General features: G+C 40.4%; 1 protein-coding gene across 1 annotated transcript in view; it reads right to left on the bottom strand.

Moving 5' to 3' along the window:
* NSUN2 (NOP2/Sun RNA methyltransferase 2) overlaps window positions 1–19,629 on the bottom strand; it is a 45,816-nt gene that overhangs the window by 18,634 nt on the left and 7,553 nt on the right. The window contains exons 5-9 of the mRNA XM_063130197.1: window positions 14,509–14,580; window positions 13,286–13,370; window positions 11,540–11,732; window positions 10,478–10,552; window positions 5,187–5,317 (exon numbers count right to left, since the gene is read on the bottom strand). Of these exons, the coding sequence (XP_062986267.1) occupies window positions 5,187–5,317; window positions 10,478–10,552; window positions 11,540–11,732; window positions 13,286–13,370; window positions 14,509–14,580 (556 nt within the window). The remainder of the gene's footprint in view (window positions 1–5,186; window positions 5,318–10,477; window positions 10,553–11,539; window positions 11,733–13,285; window positions 13,371–14,508; window positions 14,581–19,629) is intronic.

The raw sequence follows: 19,629 nt of genomic DNA, 5'->3' as shown, positions 1-19,629 counted from the left end.
TCCCTTATATATCACCCTTCCCACCTCTTAAGACATTCTAACTCCACCCACTCAGGTCAACATTCTAAGCACCACAGACTTTCGATTTCAGACATGCATTAGGGAACTGACTTGTGGGGTGTAACACCATAGGCTCCCAGAAATTAAAAGGGGAGGCAGGAGAAATACTCCCAGGAGAGTTCCGGAAATTCACAAGTGATTCTGACAAAGCATGTGCACTTCCAAAGAAGAATGAATGCTCTGGAGGAGGATCAAACAATTGTGAAGATCTCCAAAGAATGAGCGGCTCCAGAAAGCAGAGAGGAACACGCTAGAACATTTACTTGGGGTACAGATCATTTGCTTAACTTTAACTGGCATCGTGTTATGCCTGCATGCCAAGTACCAACGCAAGGCCGAGAGTGAGACCATTAGCGAGGGGCACTGCTTGGTGAAAAACCTTGGCAAGCAAGACAGAGGCCTGGTGTGCTCGAGGTTTTCTTCTGCCGATATAAACACTTCAAATACTCCAAAGCGCTTCACATACATTATCTTGCTGTAATCACTATTTACAGGGTTGATGTAAGAAGCATAAGCATCGATATATTACAGATATGAGGCAGAGGCCACAAGTGTGTGGGTACATGGAGGCTACGCCTGTACGCACCACCATTATGCTAAATTGTGAAACGTGTTTACTGAATAAATGGCTTTCCTTAACTTATAGATTAATACATGCAACACTAAAAGCAAGGAAATTGTATTTTTTTAAAAAATCAAGAGCTTTTCATCCTAAAATGTACTTGTTTTTTGAAAAGGGAATTCATTTAGTTATATAAAGCCCTTCATGCTGGGGAGGGGTCTTGCTGGGGAACATGGGTGGGAGGGTGCTGTTGCACCACGTCGTGCTTGTTCCTCCCTGGCTGATGGCAGGTTGGCCACTGTGTGAACAGAGTGCTGGACTAGATGGACCCTTGGTCTGATCCAGCATGACACTTCTTATGTTCTTATGAAGGCAAGCAAAACTTACATACATAAAGCAGATCTCTCTCTCGCTTTCATACTCACACACACACACACACACTCCTCAAAGACTCTGTGCTCTGCAGAAGACCAGTAGCATCTGAATTCCCACTGCTGGATACAGAATGCTAGACTAGATGGACATTGGTCTAGTTTAGCAGGGCAATTCTTTTTCATTTAATTTACTTTAATAGCAATGTTAACATTCAGATGGCATCTGGTGTGTTAAGGAGCTGATTTGCAGTGATGGGGCACACAGAGGAAATGGAAGGCAAACCTTAAAAACATTCTATACTGCCAAACAGCTGAAGCGCTGAGTGGTTCACAACAATTAAACCACAAAATACATCATAAAATGCAAGCGCCCCAAGACTATTCTTTTCCTCTGCTGCTGCTATTGCTGACACTGTCACAGCACCATCTTCTTATATAGCCACTGTTTTCACCTGCACATTTACATAAACGGGATTAAATAAAACGAGATCTGTCACTCCTCACATGGATTTTTCTGGGGATGACTTGAGAGAACTTGGGAAACTCCCAAAGGGCTTCATCCATAACAACTTCCATGATACCATTTGACATGTATTGCATTCATTTATTCATATTTTAGTCTTTTAGCTCTGTTTTTCAGATGTATATGTGTGTGTGTGCGTGCGTGCGTGCGTGCGTGTGTGTGTGTGTCTGTATTGCATTTTATTTATTTATTTATTACGTTTCTATACCGCCCAATAGCCGAAGCTCTCTGGGCGGTTCACAAAAAAAATTATGATGTATTTTGTGGTTTTAATTGTTGTGCACCACTCAGAGCTTCAGCTATTTGGCAATATAGAAATGTAATAAAGAAAATAGTAAATAAATAATAATATTTAACACACAATGAATTAAATCTTTACAACTTTAGGAAGATGCAGCAGCAAGTTATGATGGGCAATAGTTTGGCAATATATTTCTAATAGACTAAGGAAAACTGATGGGTGTGCAAAGACAATGACTAAACTTAAAACTTCTTTTTTAAATTGCGCTATCATGGCCATTTGTTATCAGGGTCTTCTGAAAATGTGCAGCTTATAGCACTTAACAGTATGATTTTCTGTGTTAAATTTCCTAGAATTGGACAAATTGTCTTGATTTTATAATTATTATGTTTAAGATTTATAATGGTAAGGCACTACTTGATCCCTGCTGCACCCATACAACCACGCACAGTAATGAAGATTGTTAATGTTCTTACTATTTGGTTGTTCAGATAGTTTTACTGAAGGGTTGTTTAAAACAATTTTAAATAAATAAATATTAGGTATGTAATTCAAGATAATAAATATTTGATAGGAATTGAACATATAGAATCTATATAAATAAAAATGTAAATGTTCGTTCGAAACAGACGTTATATCTCCGAAAGTTCTTCACCGATTGCTTTGAAATTTTGACACAACGTTGCATTCGAATACGCGAGCGTTGTTATGTAACTATGTTCTATATGGGGTCAAAGGTTTGTCTTAAAATCGAAGAAATAGGCCTCCTCAAAACCAGTCCTGCTGATCATTGTGACATCGTCAACCAGTAGGCCAATCCGCTGCCTCTGCCTCCTCTCTTATTTGCATGTTCTCTCACAATTGGCTGAGTGAATATAGATGTCACACCTGTGACAGTTACACGTTCTGAAGAAAGGTAACTGCCAGGAGTTTCCGCTAACCTCCTCACCGTAAAAACATCCTTTTTTAAAAACCAAACAATTTGCTTTACTTCATCCAAATAATGCCTCACAGAAGATCACACTTAGGTCGACGTACTCGCGGAGCGGAAGCACTGCGACGAGAAATTGCAAATCAGACTGAGGAAGAACGGGCATCAGCAAACGAGAAAAAAAGAAAAAGAATGCCTCAAATACGTGCCAAGGAACCAGCCAAGCAACGTTCAGCCAGACTTGAGGATGCACGATTGCGAGCACGGCAATCGCGTTCTACAGCTTCAGATCTGCTTTGTTCTCAACAGAATGAACGCGACAGGCTGAGAGTGGCTGAAAGACGTCAACGAGAAACAGCACATCAGCATCAAACACGACTCCGTGGTAAACAATCACACGATTACAATCGCCTTGCATTCCGGTACAACCCAGCTGATGATTATAGTTTGAGGCGGCATGTTCTCATCGGCACTATGACTGAAGTGTGTCCTTATTGCAGGGCTCTTAAATTTAATGGAGAAACAAAAGGAATGTGTTGCGCTGATGGAAAAATTAAACTGCCTCAACTTGGAGAACCACCAGAGCCATTACAAACTTTGCTTGCCGGATATACCGCAGAATCAAAGCATTCCCTATCTAATATCAGGAAATACAACTCATGCTTCCAAATGACGTCGTTCAGCGCAGAAATCATCACAGCTCCATTTATGCCAACTTTCAAAGTCAAAGGACAAATTTATCATAAAGCCGGCTCCTTCCTTCCGTTTCAAGATAGTCAACATAAATTCCTACAAATGTATTTCATTGGTGATGGCAATGATGAATTGAATGCACGCTGCGGAATTTATACCGGCATAAAAAGGTCCATCGTTTCAAAACTGCAACAGCTACTTCACGAAAAAAAACAATTTAGTACATTTGTTCAAAACAGCAATTGACATGATGCCATCTGATACACACAAGATTGTTATTCATGCTGACAAAACGCCTGCTGGAGAACATGTGCGAAGATTCAATGCTCCAACTATAGACGAAGTGGCAATTGTTATAGTCGGAGATCAATCTTGACAGGACCTTTCAAAGGTGAAGATGTCCTCATTCCTCGCATTCCTATGATTCCAACAGATATGCCATTTCAATTTAAGAGATTGCAATTCCCAATTCGATTGGCGTTTGCAATCACCATCAACAAAGCTCAGGGCCAATCTTTAGAATTGTGCGGTTTAGATCTAGACACAGATTGCTTCTCACATGGACAATTATATGTTGCGTGTTCTAGAGTCGGCAAACCAGACAATCTCTATATCTACACAGACAATGGAACAACTAAAAATATTGTATATCCACAAGCATTGTGAAATTAAACATATTAGAAACATCCGCTTTGTCTTTTCTTTCTTTTCAATTTAACCAGACTGAGCCACAGCAACGCGTGGCAGGGTACAGCTAGTTTAAAATAAAAAGGAATATGGATTGCATGCAGGTTTCTGATTTACAATGGAATTATATATTTAAAAATGCACTTGATACTGGTTCTAGGAAAAACTGATATTCAATTTTATAGAGATGGTATTATACCCTTGCAAGATTTCAAACAATATGTGAATAAGTTAATAGTTTGCACTGAGGATGCAGGCAGGTATTTTGCACATTTGGTGAGACTATCAAATTACACAAATTTATTTTGTACTTTATTAAGGATAATACATAATAATTGGAAATATTCAGTTATGCCAGTGATTACTTTATTAGTGTATTTGAAACCCTTGATTTTGTTCAGTTTGAACACAGACATTTAATAGCAAATTTGTTAACTACAAGTGCAATGCCAATGCTTAAATATTGAAAACATGACCACCTCCCAAATAGAATATTATATAAATGTATATGCTGACATTTTTAAACATCTCCGGAATGGGAAGATTACTTTAAGTGAGCTCCTGCAGAGGTAATGGTGTCCATTTACTGGATATAGTGGAATATGACAATTCCTCTTGAGAATGTTTGACATGAATTATGGACTTTCATCTGATGGAGACTTGATATTGCATTTTTATTCTTGGCTCGCTTTTCTTTATATATGATCTTTTTTTATATACGTTAGTAAACACTTTTTTTTTTAAGTTGCTTGCATTTATTCAGATGCAATCCCTACAAAGTAGACTGAAATAGTAGCACACACCTTAAAACTGGGATTCTGGTCAAAATGTATTGCAGAAGTCAGGATTTTCAGTCAAGAATGTACTATTCTATATGCAGCCTTGCTTCTTTAAATTTTGTTTTAACTGTTTTATTCTGTTTTTATTTTCATTTTATCTTGTACACTGCGCCGAAACTTTTCAATGGGGAACAGTATATAAATATTCTAAATAATAAATAAATAAATATTCTGTGGATTCTAACAAAAGCATAAACTTTCTTTCCCCATTAGTCTGACTAAGAGTTCACTGATACTTTCTGTTCTTACTATACAATAAAAAAGAATTGCACGCACCTTCACTTTTTTCCAGCAGTGAGGCAATGACAGCTTCATTTTCAACAGGATTCAATGAGCAGGTAGAGTACACCATCCTACCTCCTTCTGCCAACTGCTCAACTCCACGGGTTGCAATCCTTAATTGCAATCTGCACAGGAAGTATTTTCATAAACTGATTATCAGCTCATATCCCTTGCACAAGACAGGTTGCCATAACATTTCAAATCAATTCTGCCCTCCCTGCAAGTGATTCAAGGCACCATACATATTCCCATCCCCTCACCATTTTATAATCACAACAACCCAGATTTTATTATCTGGTTGAGCTTCTATATTGTATTTTATATTATGGTTTTATACTGTTGTTTTATACTTTGAATGGTTTTAATTTTTGTGAACCGCCCAGAGAGCTCCGGCTATTGGGCGGTATAGAAATGTAATAAATAAATAAATAATAAATAAATAAACCCTGTAAGGTAGACTGTGCTGAGACTGTGTGACTGGCCCATCACCTAACGACTGTCACAGCTGAGTAAGGATTTGAACTGATGTCTCTCGGGTCCTACTATACACACGGCACACTTCGATTATATTCCCTACGTGGCTTACAAAAAGAGTGGCCTTTGCAGTGATGACTACTTATATTCCTGTTTGGAGATGCCTGACGTTATAGCAAGTAGCCACTGGGAGATTTGGCTATGATGCTAGGTTGGCTCTAAGACGGGGGCAGGCTGCCGTCATTCTTGTCCTTACCCTAACGAAATAGAAGAGGTTATTTATACTGTGGCATTCTTGTAATATACAGTTCATCAACTGACTAGCGTGCCATCCCTACCCTCACTAGACTTTATTGGAAATGGAAATGTCAGAACAGTTGACAGAACCTTTATCTGAAACACGGCATATAAAAGATAATACGTACTGAACCTAGATAAATAACAAAGAAGCAAATTGCTATACTTTCCCTCTGTACAACGTCCCAGCCATAACTGGCATAAATGACATACAAGTCATTATTATTATTATTTATTTATTTATTTATATAGCACCATCAATGTACATGGTGCTGTACAGAGTAAAACAGTAAATAGCAAGACCTTGCCACATAGGCTTACATTCTAATAAAATCATAATAAAACAATAAGGAGGGGAAGAGAATGCAAACAGGCACAGGGTAGGGTAAGCAGGCACTGGGTAGGGTAAAACTAACAGTATAAAGTCAGAACAAAATCAAGTTTTAAAAGCTTTAGGAAAAAGAAAAGGTTTTAGCTGAGCTTTAAAAGCTGTCTTTGAACTTGTAGTTCTCAAATGTTCTGGAAGAGCATTCCAGGCATAAGGGGCAGCAGAAGAAAATGGACGAAGCCGAGCAAGGGAAGTAGAGACCCTTGGGCAGGCGAGAAACATGGCATCAGAGGAGCGAAGAGCACGAGCGGGACAATAGTGTGAGATGAGAGAGGAGAGATAGGAAGGAGCTAGACAGTGAAAAGCTTTGTAGGTCAACAGGAGAAGTTTATATTGGATTCTGAAGTGAATTGGAAGCCAATGAAGAGATTTCAGAAGTGGAGTTACATGGTCAGAGCGGCGAGCCAAGAAGATGATCTTAGCAGCAGAGTGGTGAACAGAAACCAACGGACTGATGTGAGAAGAAGGAAGGCCAGTGAGAAGAAGGCTGCAGTAGTCCAACCGAGAAATAACCAATGCATGAACAAGAGTCTTGGCAGAAGAGACAGACAAAAATGATCGAATCTTGACAATATTATACAGGAAAAAACGACAGGATTTAGCTACTGTCTCAATATGAGGAATAAAGGAGAGCGAGAAATCAAATATAAAGCCAAGACTACGAGCTTCCTTGACTGGAGTAAGTGTAACATCATTGACAGTAAGAGAGAATGAGAGATGAGGAGAAGGTTTAGGAGGAAAAACAAGCAATTCAGTCTTTGCCATATTAAGTTTCAAACGACGATGAAGCAACCAAGCTGAGATATCTGAAAGACATGCCGAGATACGATCGTAAACATCAGGAGAAAGATCCGGAGATGAAAGATATAATTGTGTATCATCGGCATACAGATGATATTGGAGGCCATGAGATTGAATAAGAGTACCCAAGGGCAACATGTATAAAGAAAACAACAGCGGACCAAGCACCGAGCCTTGTGGAACCCCTACTGAAAGGGGAAAAGAAGAAGACGAGCTGCCATTAGCCAACACGCTGAAAGAGCGACCCGCTAGATAGGAGGCAAACCAGTTATAGACAGAGCCACAAAATCCAAGGTCATGAAGGGAATCTAAAAGAAGATCATGATCAACCGTGTCAAAGGCTGCAGTTAGATCAAGGAGAATAAGAACGGAATAATGGCCTTTAGACTTGGCAGTAAGAAGATCATTGGTAATCTTAGTAAGGGCTGTTTCAATGGAATGCAAAGGATGGAATCCAGATTGAAAAGGATCCAGAGCAGAGTTACTAGAAAGAAAATCAAGACAACGAGAGTAGACCACACGCTCCAGGATCTTTGAAACAAACGGCAACAAAGAGACAGGTCGGTAGTTAGACAGAGATAGCCTATCAAGAGTAGGTTTCTTGAGAATAGGAGAGACTGTAGCGTGTTTAAAAGTAGAAGGAAATGAACCAGAGGACAGAGAAAAATTAATAATATGAAGCAAGGAAGGGAGGATAGCAGGGATAAGATTAATAAAGACGCGAGAAAAACCTAAAAGAGACGGAGCAGATGCTGAAATTCAAACAGACCAATCAATGTTGCTCAACAGCTTCTCAGCTGAGCTTAATAGCAGCTGCTCTTCAAACCGCAAACTGCAAACTGGAGGCTGAAAAACCTAAAAGAGGCGGAGCAGATGCTGAAATTCAAACAGACCAATCAATGTTGCTCAACAGCTTCTCTGCTGAGCTTAATAGCAGCTGTTCTTCAAACTGCAAACTGGAGGCTGAAAAACCTAAAAGAGGCGGAGCAGATGCTGAAATTCAAACAGACCAATCAATGTTGCTCAACAGCTTCTCTGCTGAGCTTAATAGCAGCTGCTCTTCAAACTGCAAACTGCAAACAATGCGATATATTCCAACATGTATTGTATCTAACTGCATTTTATGATTGTTTTTAATTATTGTTATCCACCAAGTAGTCCATATTTATTTATTTGTTACATTTATATACCGCCACATAGCCGAAGCTCTCTCTGCGGTTTACAAAAGGTAAGCACCAGAAAGGTGGTATATTAATACCACCATAAGCACTACGGGATGGCAATGGCAAACCACCCCGCTATAAGGCCTGCCAAGAAAACGTCAACGAAAGCTGGCGTCCCTCCAAGAGTCAGTAATGACTCCATGCTTGCACGAGAGGTTCCTTTCCTTCCAAGCACCAGAAAGGTGGTATATTAATTTCTATGTACGTAATAAATAAATCTATAGCCACCCCTGTAAGACATGAGGCACGGTTGGCTAAACCCATCTTGTTTTTAGAGATCTGTTGGGTTAGCAATTGAGAGAGCACAGATGGGGGGATATAGAAGCATTGTTCCCGAGGAGCTCAGCCTCACTGTCATGTGAGGCATCTCCTAGCACCTTGTCTCTAATTATACCCCTATTGCTCAGAGAGGACTGAGGAACACTGCAAAACGAGGGTAGCAAACACATGCTGAACCGCCCAGAGAGTTTCGGCTATTGGGCGGTATAAAAATGTAATAAATAAATAAATAAATGCTGAATCATCTGGCCAAATGACTCAACATGTGTTTGATATTCTTGTATTGCAGTGTTCACCAAGAATGGCTTACCATCATTTTGCATCGAGGTGTGAGGATTCTGGATATATACTAATACTTTACTAACCCCAGATCCTTCTGCACACAAACATCTGAACTAGCCAATCAGAGCCCTGGAGAGTTAAAGCAGTGTACCAGAAAGCATCAACCACAGCATTGTAATCAGCAGTCATTAGCATTAATAAAGAATAAGGACACTCACCAAGGGTTTGCATGCATTACGCCTGTGGTACTCAGGGTAGAGAACCAGCTTACCTTGACACGCTACTCAATTCTGCATAAGGCACAAGAGTTCGATAACGTAGGGCACAATCCTGTGCATGCTGAGACAGAAAAGTCCTACAACTCCCAGCACGCACCCCAAACTGTGTTTATTTGTGGAACATTGTCTGGACATATCTGTTCTTCGTGAACTACTATGGTTGAAATGCTTCGGGTCCAGGCAACATTAAGAAACAATTTATCCAAGAAAAATGTCAGAGCCGAATGCAATTTGGATAAAAGCTCTTCTTCACGAGCGACTGTGAAGACACCTATGTGAACAGCAATTCTCTATTGATCTCCCATTAGAGACCAAGCAGTCTGGGAACCATATATAAATCACTCTGAGCTCTTAGAGCAATGAGGTATGATTACTTTATCACCAGCATATGCTCTTGAGCCAAAGTTAAAGGCTTACACATTACCAAAATAAAATGCAAAGCCCCAATGCTGATTATTCAGTTAAGTCTTCATTTGTTATTGAACCACTGTCCACACAGATGGTTCACATCGATTCTCTCCACGTCACTGCATTTTGAAATTGTTATCTAGCATTTATTGCTCTCTGCTGTTTTCTCTCTCCAGTATAATCACATGATCACGTTCTACACAACAGAACATTCATTTGTAGATTGATATCCTGTCTCTCTCTATTAGTCAAGAGTGTACATCAGTGCCAAAAAGTTGGGACCCTTGTTCTATCTCACAGTGTTTAAGGCAGTTAATTACATAATATAATTATGAATTACCATAATATAATTGTGAATTTAACAGCATATGTTGAGTTTTTAACTGACCCAGAATAGACGGATATTGCGTGTAATCTGTTTTTATGCTTTTATGGTTTTAAATTTTGGATATTTGTTTTTAAATGTTCCATGTTTTAATCTCTGTAAACCGCTCAGAGAGCTTTGGCTATGGGGCGGTATATAAATGTAATAAATAATAATAATAATGATAATAATAATAATAATAATAATAATAATAATAATAAATGTTGGTGTACTTAAAAGGTTCCTATTAATATGTATGTATTAAGTGTTTTTTGGTATTTGATCTTTTTCCTCGTTTTAAATTTGTTGTAACTGCCCCCCCTTGGGGAAAAAAAATAAGATGTTTTACTATCACTATGTGGCTTTCTTTGCTCTGCAAGGTTCAATCAACAACAGCATGCAGGGGCAAGCCACTGGCCTAAGTGCCTTCCCCCACCACACACTATTTTATCCCTCTCTTAATTTCAAAGAAGATGTAAAATGCTTTTTACCCATGTAGATGCAAACTATTTTGTGTACTCCACTTTTTCCATACATCAATGTTTTTCCTCATGGTCCCGTCTCCACTGAAATAGAAAGTTGTGCATTAATTCCAATGAAAACTAAAAGTTACATTCTGAGACAATTATAGGTTGCATTTTAACACAAGCAGGCTCAAACTTCATGTGCTTTTTTCCTCCTGCCACACGAGTTGCAAGCAGTTATTGACTGGGTCCGATCAACACCACCAAGTCTATGATTCTCAACTGACCAATTTTGCAACAAGTCGCTCAAACATTTTTGAAGTCTATTCTTTGTGTGAAAAGTCCCTTAACAAAACAGCATAGAGGGAGAAATCTGGGGTAGAGATTTTACAAACTTTTCTCTTTATCCAATAAAGATTTATAAGTGAGCACTTTTCCTGTTCTTTTTACCATAACTAAAATCTTGCTGAAAATAAAACAAAAATCTTTGCTATTTCAAAAACCAATACATCAGGGACACCCTATATGTGAAGAGTACACAAGAGCATCCTTAACAGGATACAAAAGATGAACAAGCCACTGATAAAAGTTGTTCTAAACAAGTACTGCAAAGAATTAAGGTTGAGGGGGGAAATTAAATTTAGTTTTAAAAATCTATGAACCCTTCCTCCAAAGAGCTTAGAGTGGTATACAGGAGCGTTTTTGCCATCCCGTTTAGTAATAATACTGTGAGGTAGATTAGGATGGGATATAGTAACTGACTCAAGGTTCCCCCTAGAGCAGCCTTCCTCAACCTGGGGCGCTCCAGATGTGTTGGACTGCATCTCCCAGAATCCCCCAGCCAGCTGGCTGGGGCATTCTGGGAGTTGTAGTCCAACACATCTGGAGTGCCCCAGGTTGAGGAAGGCTGCCCTAGAGCCTCATAATGGGGAGGAGATTTGAACTCAGGCCTCACAGATACAAATCCCAGCTCCCTATACAATGCATCAAACACTGGTTCCCTTGACATGATGCAAATGTCTACTAGCATTAAAAACTTATGCTAAAGGCAGCAGAATGCTTTTGATATGTAAAATTAATATAACGTACCTGCAAGGAACATCACACAATATCCTGTCATAGAAAAGGATGTCCTTCTTTCCATTTCTGGTGATCTGTAAATTAGGAATGCTGGAGGCATCGTGGTTTACAACCATGATGCAAGGGCTGTTCAACCTCTTTGCCTGATGTACTAGCAAATAGCAGCGCTTGTTGTCAACGTCATTAGCAATTACAAATCCCTCTAGGGGGGAAAAATGAATTTGTCAGGTTAAAGGCATAATTATTGTCTGGGGGAGGAGAAAGGGATTTCTCAGTTATTGTTCACCCAGGAGGTCTCAAAGGAGTATTAAGAAAATGATATTAACTAAAGCATAATTTATATGATTCTTTCTAGAAATAGAAATATTAAAATACTCCAGGGTGTTTCAACTGACATTAACATTATGTAGATTAAATTATATGAGAACCTGTTAGATTTTAAATGGTAAACAGAATTTTGACGTCATTTCCCGCAGGATGACTTATTAACCATACCATGTCGCTTGTTAACCCCCTTAATCCTCCTGGGTTCTCAAGGTGGTTTATAATGCGGTTAACAAGCTTCCCTGAGGAAAATGCACTGCATTCAGACACCACAATGACTGGGTTTGGAGGTCACGATAACCAATGGTGGGTTAAATAGTCAACGCTGGTTATTTTGTTGTCTCTGGGGTCTTTTTCACACCATGGTTGGTTATTCAGCCGAAATAACCAACGCAAATAACCAATGCTGTGCAGAGTTGATTATTTGAACAACTGTTGGTTATCGTGTTGGGTGTCGAGCACCGTTGACTATTTTGTCACAGTTATTTTCAGTGACTACAGAGTCCCCTGGCAAAAGTGACCAAATCCAGCCAGCAGAACTCGCAATGGATGATGGAATACCAGTTGGAGGACTGAAGGGAGAGAGAGAGGGCAGCCATCAATTCAACACCGCCTTAATCCACATCATGGTTGATTATAATCATGTCGTGTGGGGAGTACCCCTCGATAATCAACCGTGGATTGGACTATTAACCCATCATTGTCTATTGTGTTGTCTGAACGCAGCCAATATCTCACGGTACAACAACTACGCATGGTTCAACAACAAGCAGGGGGCAAAAGAGGACAAGAGGCAGCCCATTTTTTTTCTGGGCAGATCACCGGCAAGGGGAAGAGGTACTTCTTAAGGTGATTGCTCAAGGGATCTAGTGTGACTTAATAATGGAAATAATAAAAACACACACATACACTCCTTTATACTAGCAAAATGTATAACAGAGGGGATAAGCACATTGAGTGAGGTGAAATGGTGGAAACCATAGATACCAGGTGAGATTCAAGAACAAATAGTAACCAAGCTGAGGTTCCACAAACAGGCCTCTCCTGACAGAAACTTGACCAGGACCTATTCCATTTGCACAATGTAGTTTTAAGGTCCACGTTATGAGTCTTCCTGGAAACCCTCAAAAAACTACTTGCTGTCCTTCACTCTTGAATTGGATGATGCATTGCATACAAGCAAATCTGGCACTAATAACTGTAGTCCAATACTAACCCTGAACAGTAGAGAAGGTTTGAGGAGAAGTCAAGCTGCTAGACTTCACTTCGTTAAAATCAATTTTATTTCTCAACATAAAACCATGATTAATATTTACTTCACTCTCTCTCTCTGTTTTTTGTAATGGCTTTTGCTACACAAAATAATTTTTGTTGTTGTCACACACACACACACACACACACACACACACACTCTCTCTCTCTCTCACTTACCTGGAAAAGGGACACTCATGTCTGCATGCAGCATCTCAATAAGTTGGGCAGTCTTGGAGCCAGGTGCAGCACACATATCTAGAATCTATCAAGGGCAAAAAGTTATAAAAATAACAGACATGGAGCTTTCTAATATTATTCAAAAAGCATGTTACATAATATCTGCTTTGTCATATACCAGGAGAAAAAAAATGCATTCTTTCATATAGCATGATGATCCTAAGACCGCCACCATAGCAGTTCAACAAGTTTGTCTAAAAGAGAGCTATATAAAGATTCAAATCTGGTCTAGCATACTTGTCTAGCTGGCTTCAAAATCCTTCTCATTTTGAACATACGCAACCAAGGAACAATAGAGCAACAATAAGAAAAAATAATTTAAGCCAGTTTTGCAATTGGCCACCGCCAATTGCAAAAGAGATGCAAATTTCCCTTGTCCATGGCAAAAGCGATGTGTGGGTAGCCCTAAGTCTATGTGCTGTGGCTATCCCTGCTGTCTCAGAAAACAAAATGTTTTTTTAATACTACAGGAGAGAGGAAGAGCAACCACCATATCACGGCTCTTCAGTTAAAGGCCTAGAAGTTGCACAGAGCTCTGTCTCTTTCCTTAACCCCGTTGCATAAAAAAAGTCATTTGCCCTGAATGTGGACGGGAGGCGGAAGAGAAAACACATGCATGTTGCCAAGGCTCCGTTTCTCTCACTTATAACTTGAAGCAAGACTAGAGAAGAAGGTGGCAATGGAGGTAGAAGTAGAGAACAAGTTCCATTCCTATGAAACATTATTTGCATGGCTGATTTTAAAAACTGGACATAAAGTAGCACTCTCTAGTTTATCTTAGGGAGGAAGAATAAAGGCACAGAGAGGTGGTGATTCAGCATCTCGATAATGAGGACTAAAGAATCAACGATTTTGACATGAAGCTAAATAAAACGGGGAAATATATTAAATTTGGATTATTTGGAGTTCCAAATGAAGCCACAGAGTGGGAAACATAAGACATCATCTTATCTTATTTTTAGATAACTAAACTGTAGACACATCTACATACATTCTACATGCATAATACCCACATACCGAACAGAACACTTACAGCTATAGAACACTTACAGCTAACCTCACTAAAACAGAATATGCAATACAAGTATGTAATACAAAGCATCAACATATAAGCTGTTTGTGCTGGGCTATTTTTTTCCTCCAACAAGGTTTCAAGAGGGTACCTTATGATGAGGCTGGACATTAAGGAGAAGGGGAGGAATCATACTGACAGCTTCTTGACGACTAATGTTCCCCTAAAGCAAAAAATGAAACTAAATTAAATACACAAGCAACTTTAACTCCATCTTATGATTAGATACATTGAAGAAGACATATCTACTTGAAGTAGCTAAGCATTTTGTTTATAGGGGCAATCATCTGCTTCCAATTCCCCTATACCATGGATTCTCAACAAGGGGGGAATTCCCCCCCCCAGGGGGGGGGTTATGGTTCCAGGAGGGAATTAGGACCACTATTCAGCAAAGTATGATGTCCTGTAGATTATGTCTTCCTATATGTTACTAAAAACGTCCCAGAAAAGTGTCATGTTGTCTGCAAAAGCCAGGCCTTTGCTCTCTTTTCCCTTCCTCCCTCGCAATCCTAGAAGTTTCAAGCTTCCCATTTTAAGGGGCGACGCAAAGCATGGGAGCTGCGAATGTAAAAGGGGCCATGCTTTGCATGGCCCCTTTAAATGGGACTAATATGGGGGGGGGGTGGCGTTACACCCCACAAGTCAATTCCAAATGTATGTCTGCAGTGTGTAAGTCTGTGGTTTTTAGAATGTTGGCCTGAGTGGGCGGAGTTAGAATGTCTTGGGAAGGGGGAGGAGTGATATATAAGGGAAGGACTGAGGGGATGGAGAGTTCTTGTTCTTTTCAGAGGTTCTTTTGGAGAGAACCTTTTCAGGGGGACTTGTTAGGTACTCTTAGAGTCTTTAGTGCTCTCTGTATTTATGGTACTTAAGTTCTGAGAAATTTGAGAGTCAGTGTAGTGAGTGGTGTCTTTAGAGTGTGGTGTGCACGTAGTGGATGTATGTTAATCAATACTGATAATAAAGAAAGTTCAAGAGTGATTGTGTGAGAAAAAGGAAAGCGCGAATGTGAGAGTGATAGGATTGTATGGAAGGTTTCAAAAAGGTTTTTAATTGTTGTTATTTGAAACAAAGCTTATGAACTTTTAAAAATAAATTTTGATTGTTTGTTTTAAAACTACCACAAAAATCCCACTTGTCTGTTTGGCGTTTATCATCTTAAGTTTACACATTCAGCACCCACTCTGACAATCATTCACCTAAGCCGATATAACTCACAGTGCATTATTATATATATTAAATCCTTCTCCATTTTAAACCCCTTTCCCCACATAGTTTGGAGGAAGGTGGGCTTCATCCCTTGCCTCAGGCGTATCAAGCGGTGGTGCTTGGCTTGAGCAGGGAGTAGCCTCGGCCGGGTCTGGTGTTCAGAGCCTGTGTCGCCCCATAAGAAGTGGTGGCAGACGTGAGGTCTGGTGTTCAGAGCCTGTGTCGTGGCAGGGGGGAATAAAATATTTTCAATATTATGTGCATATTATTTGGAATGCACCTTTTGAGTTAGACTATCTTGGGAAGGGGGGAATTATATTCTGAACAATGGTGAAAGGGGGGATGGAGCAAAAAAGATTGAGAACCACTGCTTAAATGTCATACAAACAGAAAGCTGGAAATCAGAAATCTAGTTTGGATCACCATTTCGGGCTTCAAAAACCTTGGTTTATAAAGCTGGGAAGGAGCTTCATAAGCATCGGGGGGGGGGCAGCAAGCACTCCTTCCTCACTTGCATGCTTTGGTGAAAAAATTCTGTCTTGTATTTAGCCAGACTTCCTTGTTATGTCAGAACTGGGAAACTCCGGCTTAAATGTCAGTTAACAAGTGAGGGGGAAAGCGAGGATGCGATAAACCATGACTTATGAAGCCTGGAATAACTGTCCAAGCTAGGCCAGAGCGAACTAGATCGTGTCTTCTACTTTCATGCTCTTAGAAAAGGAAGACATATCTTAATTTAAGCCCAGTGTGAATTCTCAAATAGATTATAAGCCAGGCAAAAACTACTTTTCTATAGCTAAAAGAGAACTTAAGAATTAAGGCGCCATCATTTAATTCAGAGGTACACAATCTTTATGGGCTGTAGACACATTCTGAAATTTGAGAAACTGTCATTATTATTATTATTATTATTAATTTATATAGCACCATCAATGTACATGGTGCTGTACAGAGTAAAACAGTAAATAGCAAGACCCTGCCGCATAGGCTTACATTCTAATAAAATCATAATAAAACAATAAGGAGGGGAAGAGAATGCAAACAGGCACGGGGTAGGGTAAACAGGCACTGGGTAGGGTAAAACTAACAGTATAAAGTCAGAACAAAATCAAGTTTTAAAAGCTTTAGGAAAAAGAAAAGTTTTTAGCTGAGCTTTAAAAGCTGTGGTTGAACTTGTAGTTCTCAAATGTTCTGGAAGAGCGTTCCAGGCATAAGGGGCAGCAGAAGAAAATGGACGAAGCCGAGCAAGGGAAGTAGAGACCCTTGGGCAGGCGAGAAACATGGCATCAGAGGAGTGAAGAGCACGAGCGGGGCAATAGTGTGAGATGAGAGAGGAGAGATAGGAAGGAGCTAGACAGTGAAAAGCTTTGTAGGTCAACAGGAGAAGTTTATATTGGATTCTGAAGTGAATTGGAAGCCAATGAAGAGATTTCAGCAGTGGAGTAACATGATCAGAGCGGCGAGCCAAGAAGATGATCTTAGCAGCAGAGTGGTGAACAGAAACCAACGGACTGATGTGAGAAGAAGGAAGGCCAGAGAGAAGAAGGTTGCAATAGTCCAACCGAGAAATAACCAATGCATGAACAAGAGTCTTGGCAGAAGAGACAGACAAAAATGATCGAATCCTGGCAATATTATACAGGAAAAAACGACAGGATTTAGCTACTGCCTCAATATGAGGAATAAAGGAGAGCGAGGAATCAAATATAAAGCCAAGACTACGAGCTTCCTTGACTGGAGTAAGTGTAACATCATTGACAGTAAGAGAGAATGAGAGATGAGGAGAAGGTTTAGGAGGAAAAACAAGCAATTCAGTCTTTGCCATATTAAGTTTCAAACGACAATGAAGCAACCAAGCTGAGATATCTGAAAGACATGCCGAGATACGATCGTGAACATCAGGAGAAAGATCCGGAGAAGAAAGATATAATTGTGTATCATCGGCATACAGATGATATTGGAGGCCATGAGATTGAATAAGAGTACCCAAGGGCAACATGTATAAAGAAAACAACAGCGGACCAAGCACCGAGCCTTGCGGAACCCCTACTGAAAGGGGAAAAGAAGAAGACGAGCTGCCATTAGCCAACATGCTGAAAGAGCGACCCGCTAGATAGGAGGCAAACCAGTTATAGACAGAGCCACAAAATCCAAGGTCATGAAGGGAATCTAAAAGAAGATCATGATCAACCGTGTCAAAGGCTGCAGTTAGATCAAGGAGAATAAGAACGGAATAATGGCCTTTAGACTTGGCAGTAAGAAGATCATTGGTAATCTTAGTAAGGGCTGTTTCAGTGGAATGCAAAGGACGGAATCCAGATTGAAACGGATCCAGAGCAGAGTTACTAGAAAGAAAATCAAGACAACGAGAGTAGATCACACGCTCCAGGATCTTTGAAACAAACGGCAACAAAGAGACAGGTCGGTAGTTAGACAGAGATAGCCTATCAAGAGTAGGTTTCTTGAGAATGGGAGAGACTGTAGCGTGTTTAAAAGCAGAAGGAAATGAACCAGAGGACAGAGAAAAATTAATAATATGAAGTAAGGAAGGGAGGATAGCAGGGATAAGGTTAATAAAGACGCGAGAGGGAATCGGATCACGAGAACAAGTGGAAGGCTTCGAAGAGCGCAGTATTGTAGACAGTTCATCAGCTGAGACCGAAGGAAACGCAGAGAAATTTGCAGGAGGAACTGACAGATGAGGAACAGGAACTGGAAGAGGAGCAGAGCTGGCCAGATCAGAGCGAATAATTTGGAGTTTAGCATTGAAAAAAGAGGCAAAGTTATTAGCAGACAGAGAGGCGGGGAGAGATGGTGGATTAAGCTTCAGGAGAGAATTGAAGGATGCAAAGAGCCGCTGAGAATGCCTAGCATTTGACTGGATCAACGTTGAGTAATACTGCTGTTTGGCCAATGAAATGGCAGAAGAGAAAGAGGAGAGTACAAATTTGTAATGGACAAAGTCCGCCCAGTCCCTGGTCCTACGCCAAAGGCGTTCAGCTGCCCGGGAACAAGAGCGAAGGTAGCGGTGAGCCACGGTTGGGATTGAGAAGGGTGAACTATCCGAGTCCTGGGCACCATCTCAAAATGGCTACAATAGGAGGAATGACAAAGGTCAAGTAACATTGCTGACAAGACTGAGTGTAAGGCAGAAGTGGGTTCTGAGCTCCCACACACTAAACAACTCCTCTAAACCCATAATTTTCAGCAGGAAACCACACTCCTTGCTCCTTATAGCCAGGGCAGAGAGAACAGTGCCAGCTACTTCTCCATGCTCGGAAAATGGAGCACAGAGACAGAGGCATTCCAAGTGGCAGGATGGGGAGGAGACTGAGGTAGTAGCCATACGAGATATCCTATGGCCGCCCCAGCCTCCTTCCCTCCCCCTCCCCAAAATCGCCCATCTAGCTTAAACACAGAGCAGGAGGCAAGAGGCACCTCCAACTCTGCATTGGATTCACATAATCTTCCAACTTCGGAGGCTTACGTGGACTCAGGGCAGATCCCATTGAATTGCACCCTTAACCTATTAAACTCATCTTACAGTGTGTTCTCATGTTACAGCGTAGAAAGTGGCAGCCTCAGCACCACAAATAATGGAAGCAAAACTTGACTCTACAGGCTCCCAAATAACAAACATGTATAATTTATTGAAGGAGGTTGCCAAAAACAGACACAACACAAAAACGCAAACTCAAGATTGAGTAAGGGCTGAGTATGGTTTGTCAATGAACCCTGGGTTGTTGTGCTGTATGAACCCTGTCATGCTAACAACCCATGGTTTATTAACCACAAACAACCCACTGTTCACAAAACAACAATAAACCAGAAGTTGTCTTCATTGGTTGATTTTGGGTTCATACAATACAACAACCCACAGTTCAACCCATACGAAACCTTGAAAGTGGAGTGTTGGGTTGTGTGCAGCCAGTCCACAGCAGTATCCAACTGTGTCATTCCATTAGCGCAAATGACACTGCGCTAGTGGAAACTAGGTTATGAA

Source organism: Elgaria multicarinata, chromosome 7 (assembly GCF_023053635.1).
Source record: "Elgaria multicarinata webbii isolate HBS135686 ecotype San Diego chromosome 7, rElgMul1.1.pri, whole genome shotgun sequence".
In the NCBI taxonomy this organism is placed as follows: Eukaryota; Metazoa; Chordata; class Lepidosauria; order Squamata; family Anguidae; genus Elgaria; species Elgaria multicarinata.
This window is presented reverse-complemented; position numbering and strand designations above follow the sequence as displayed.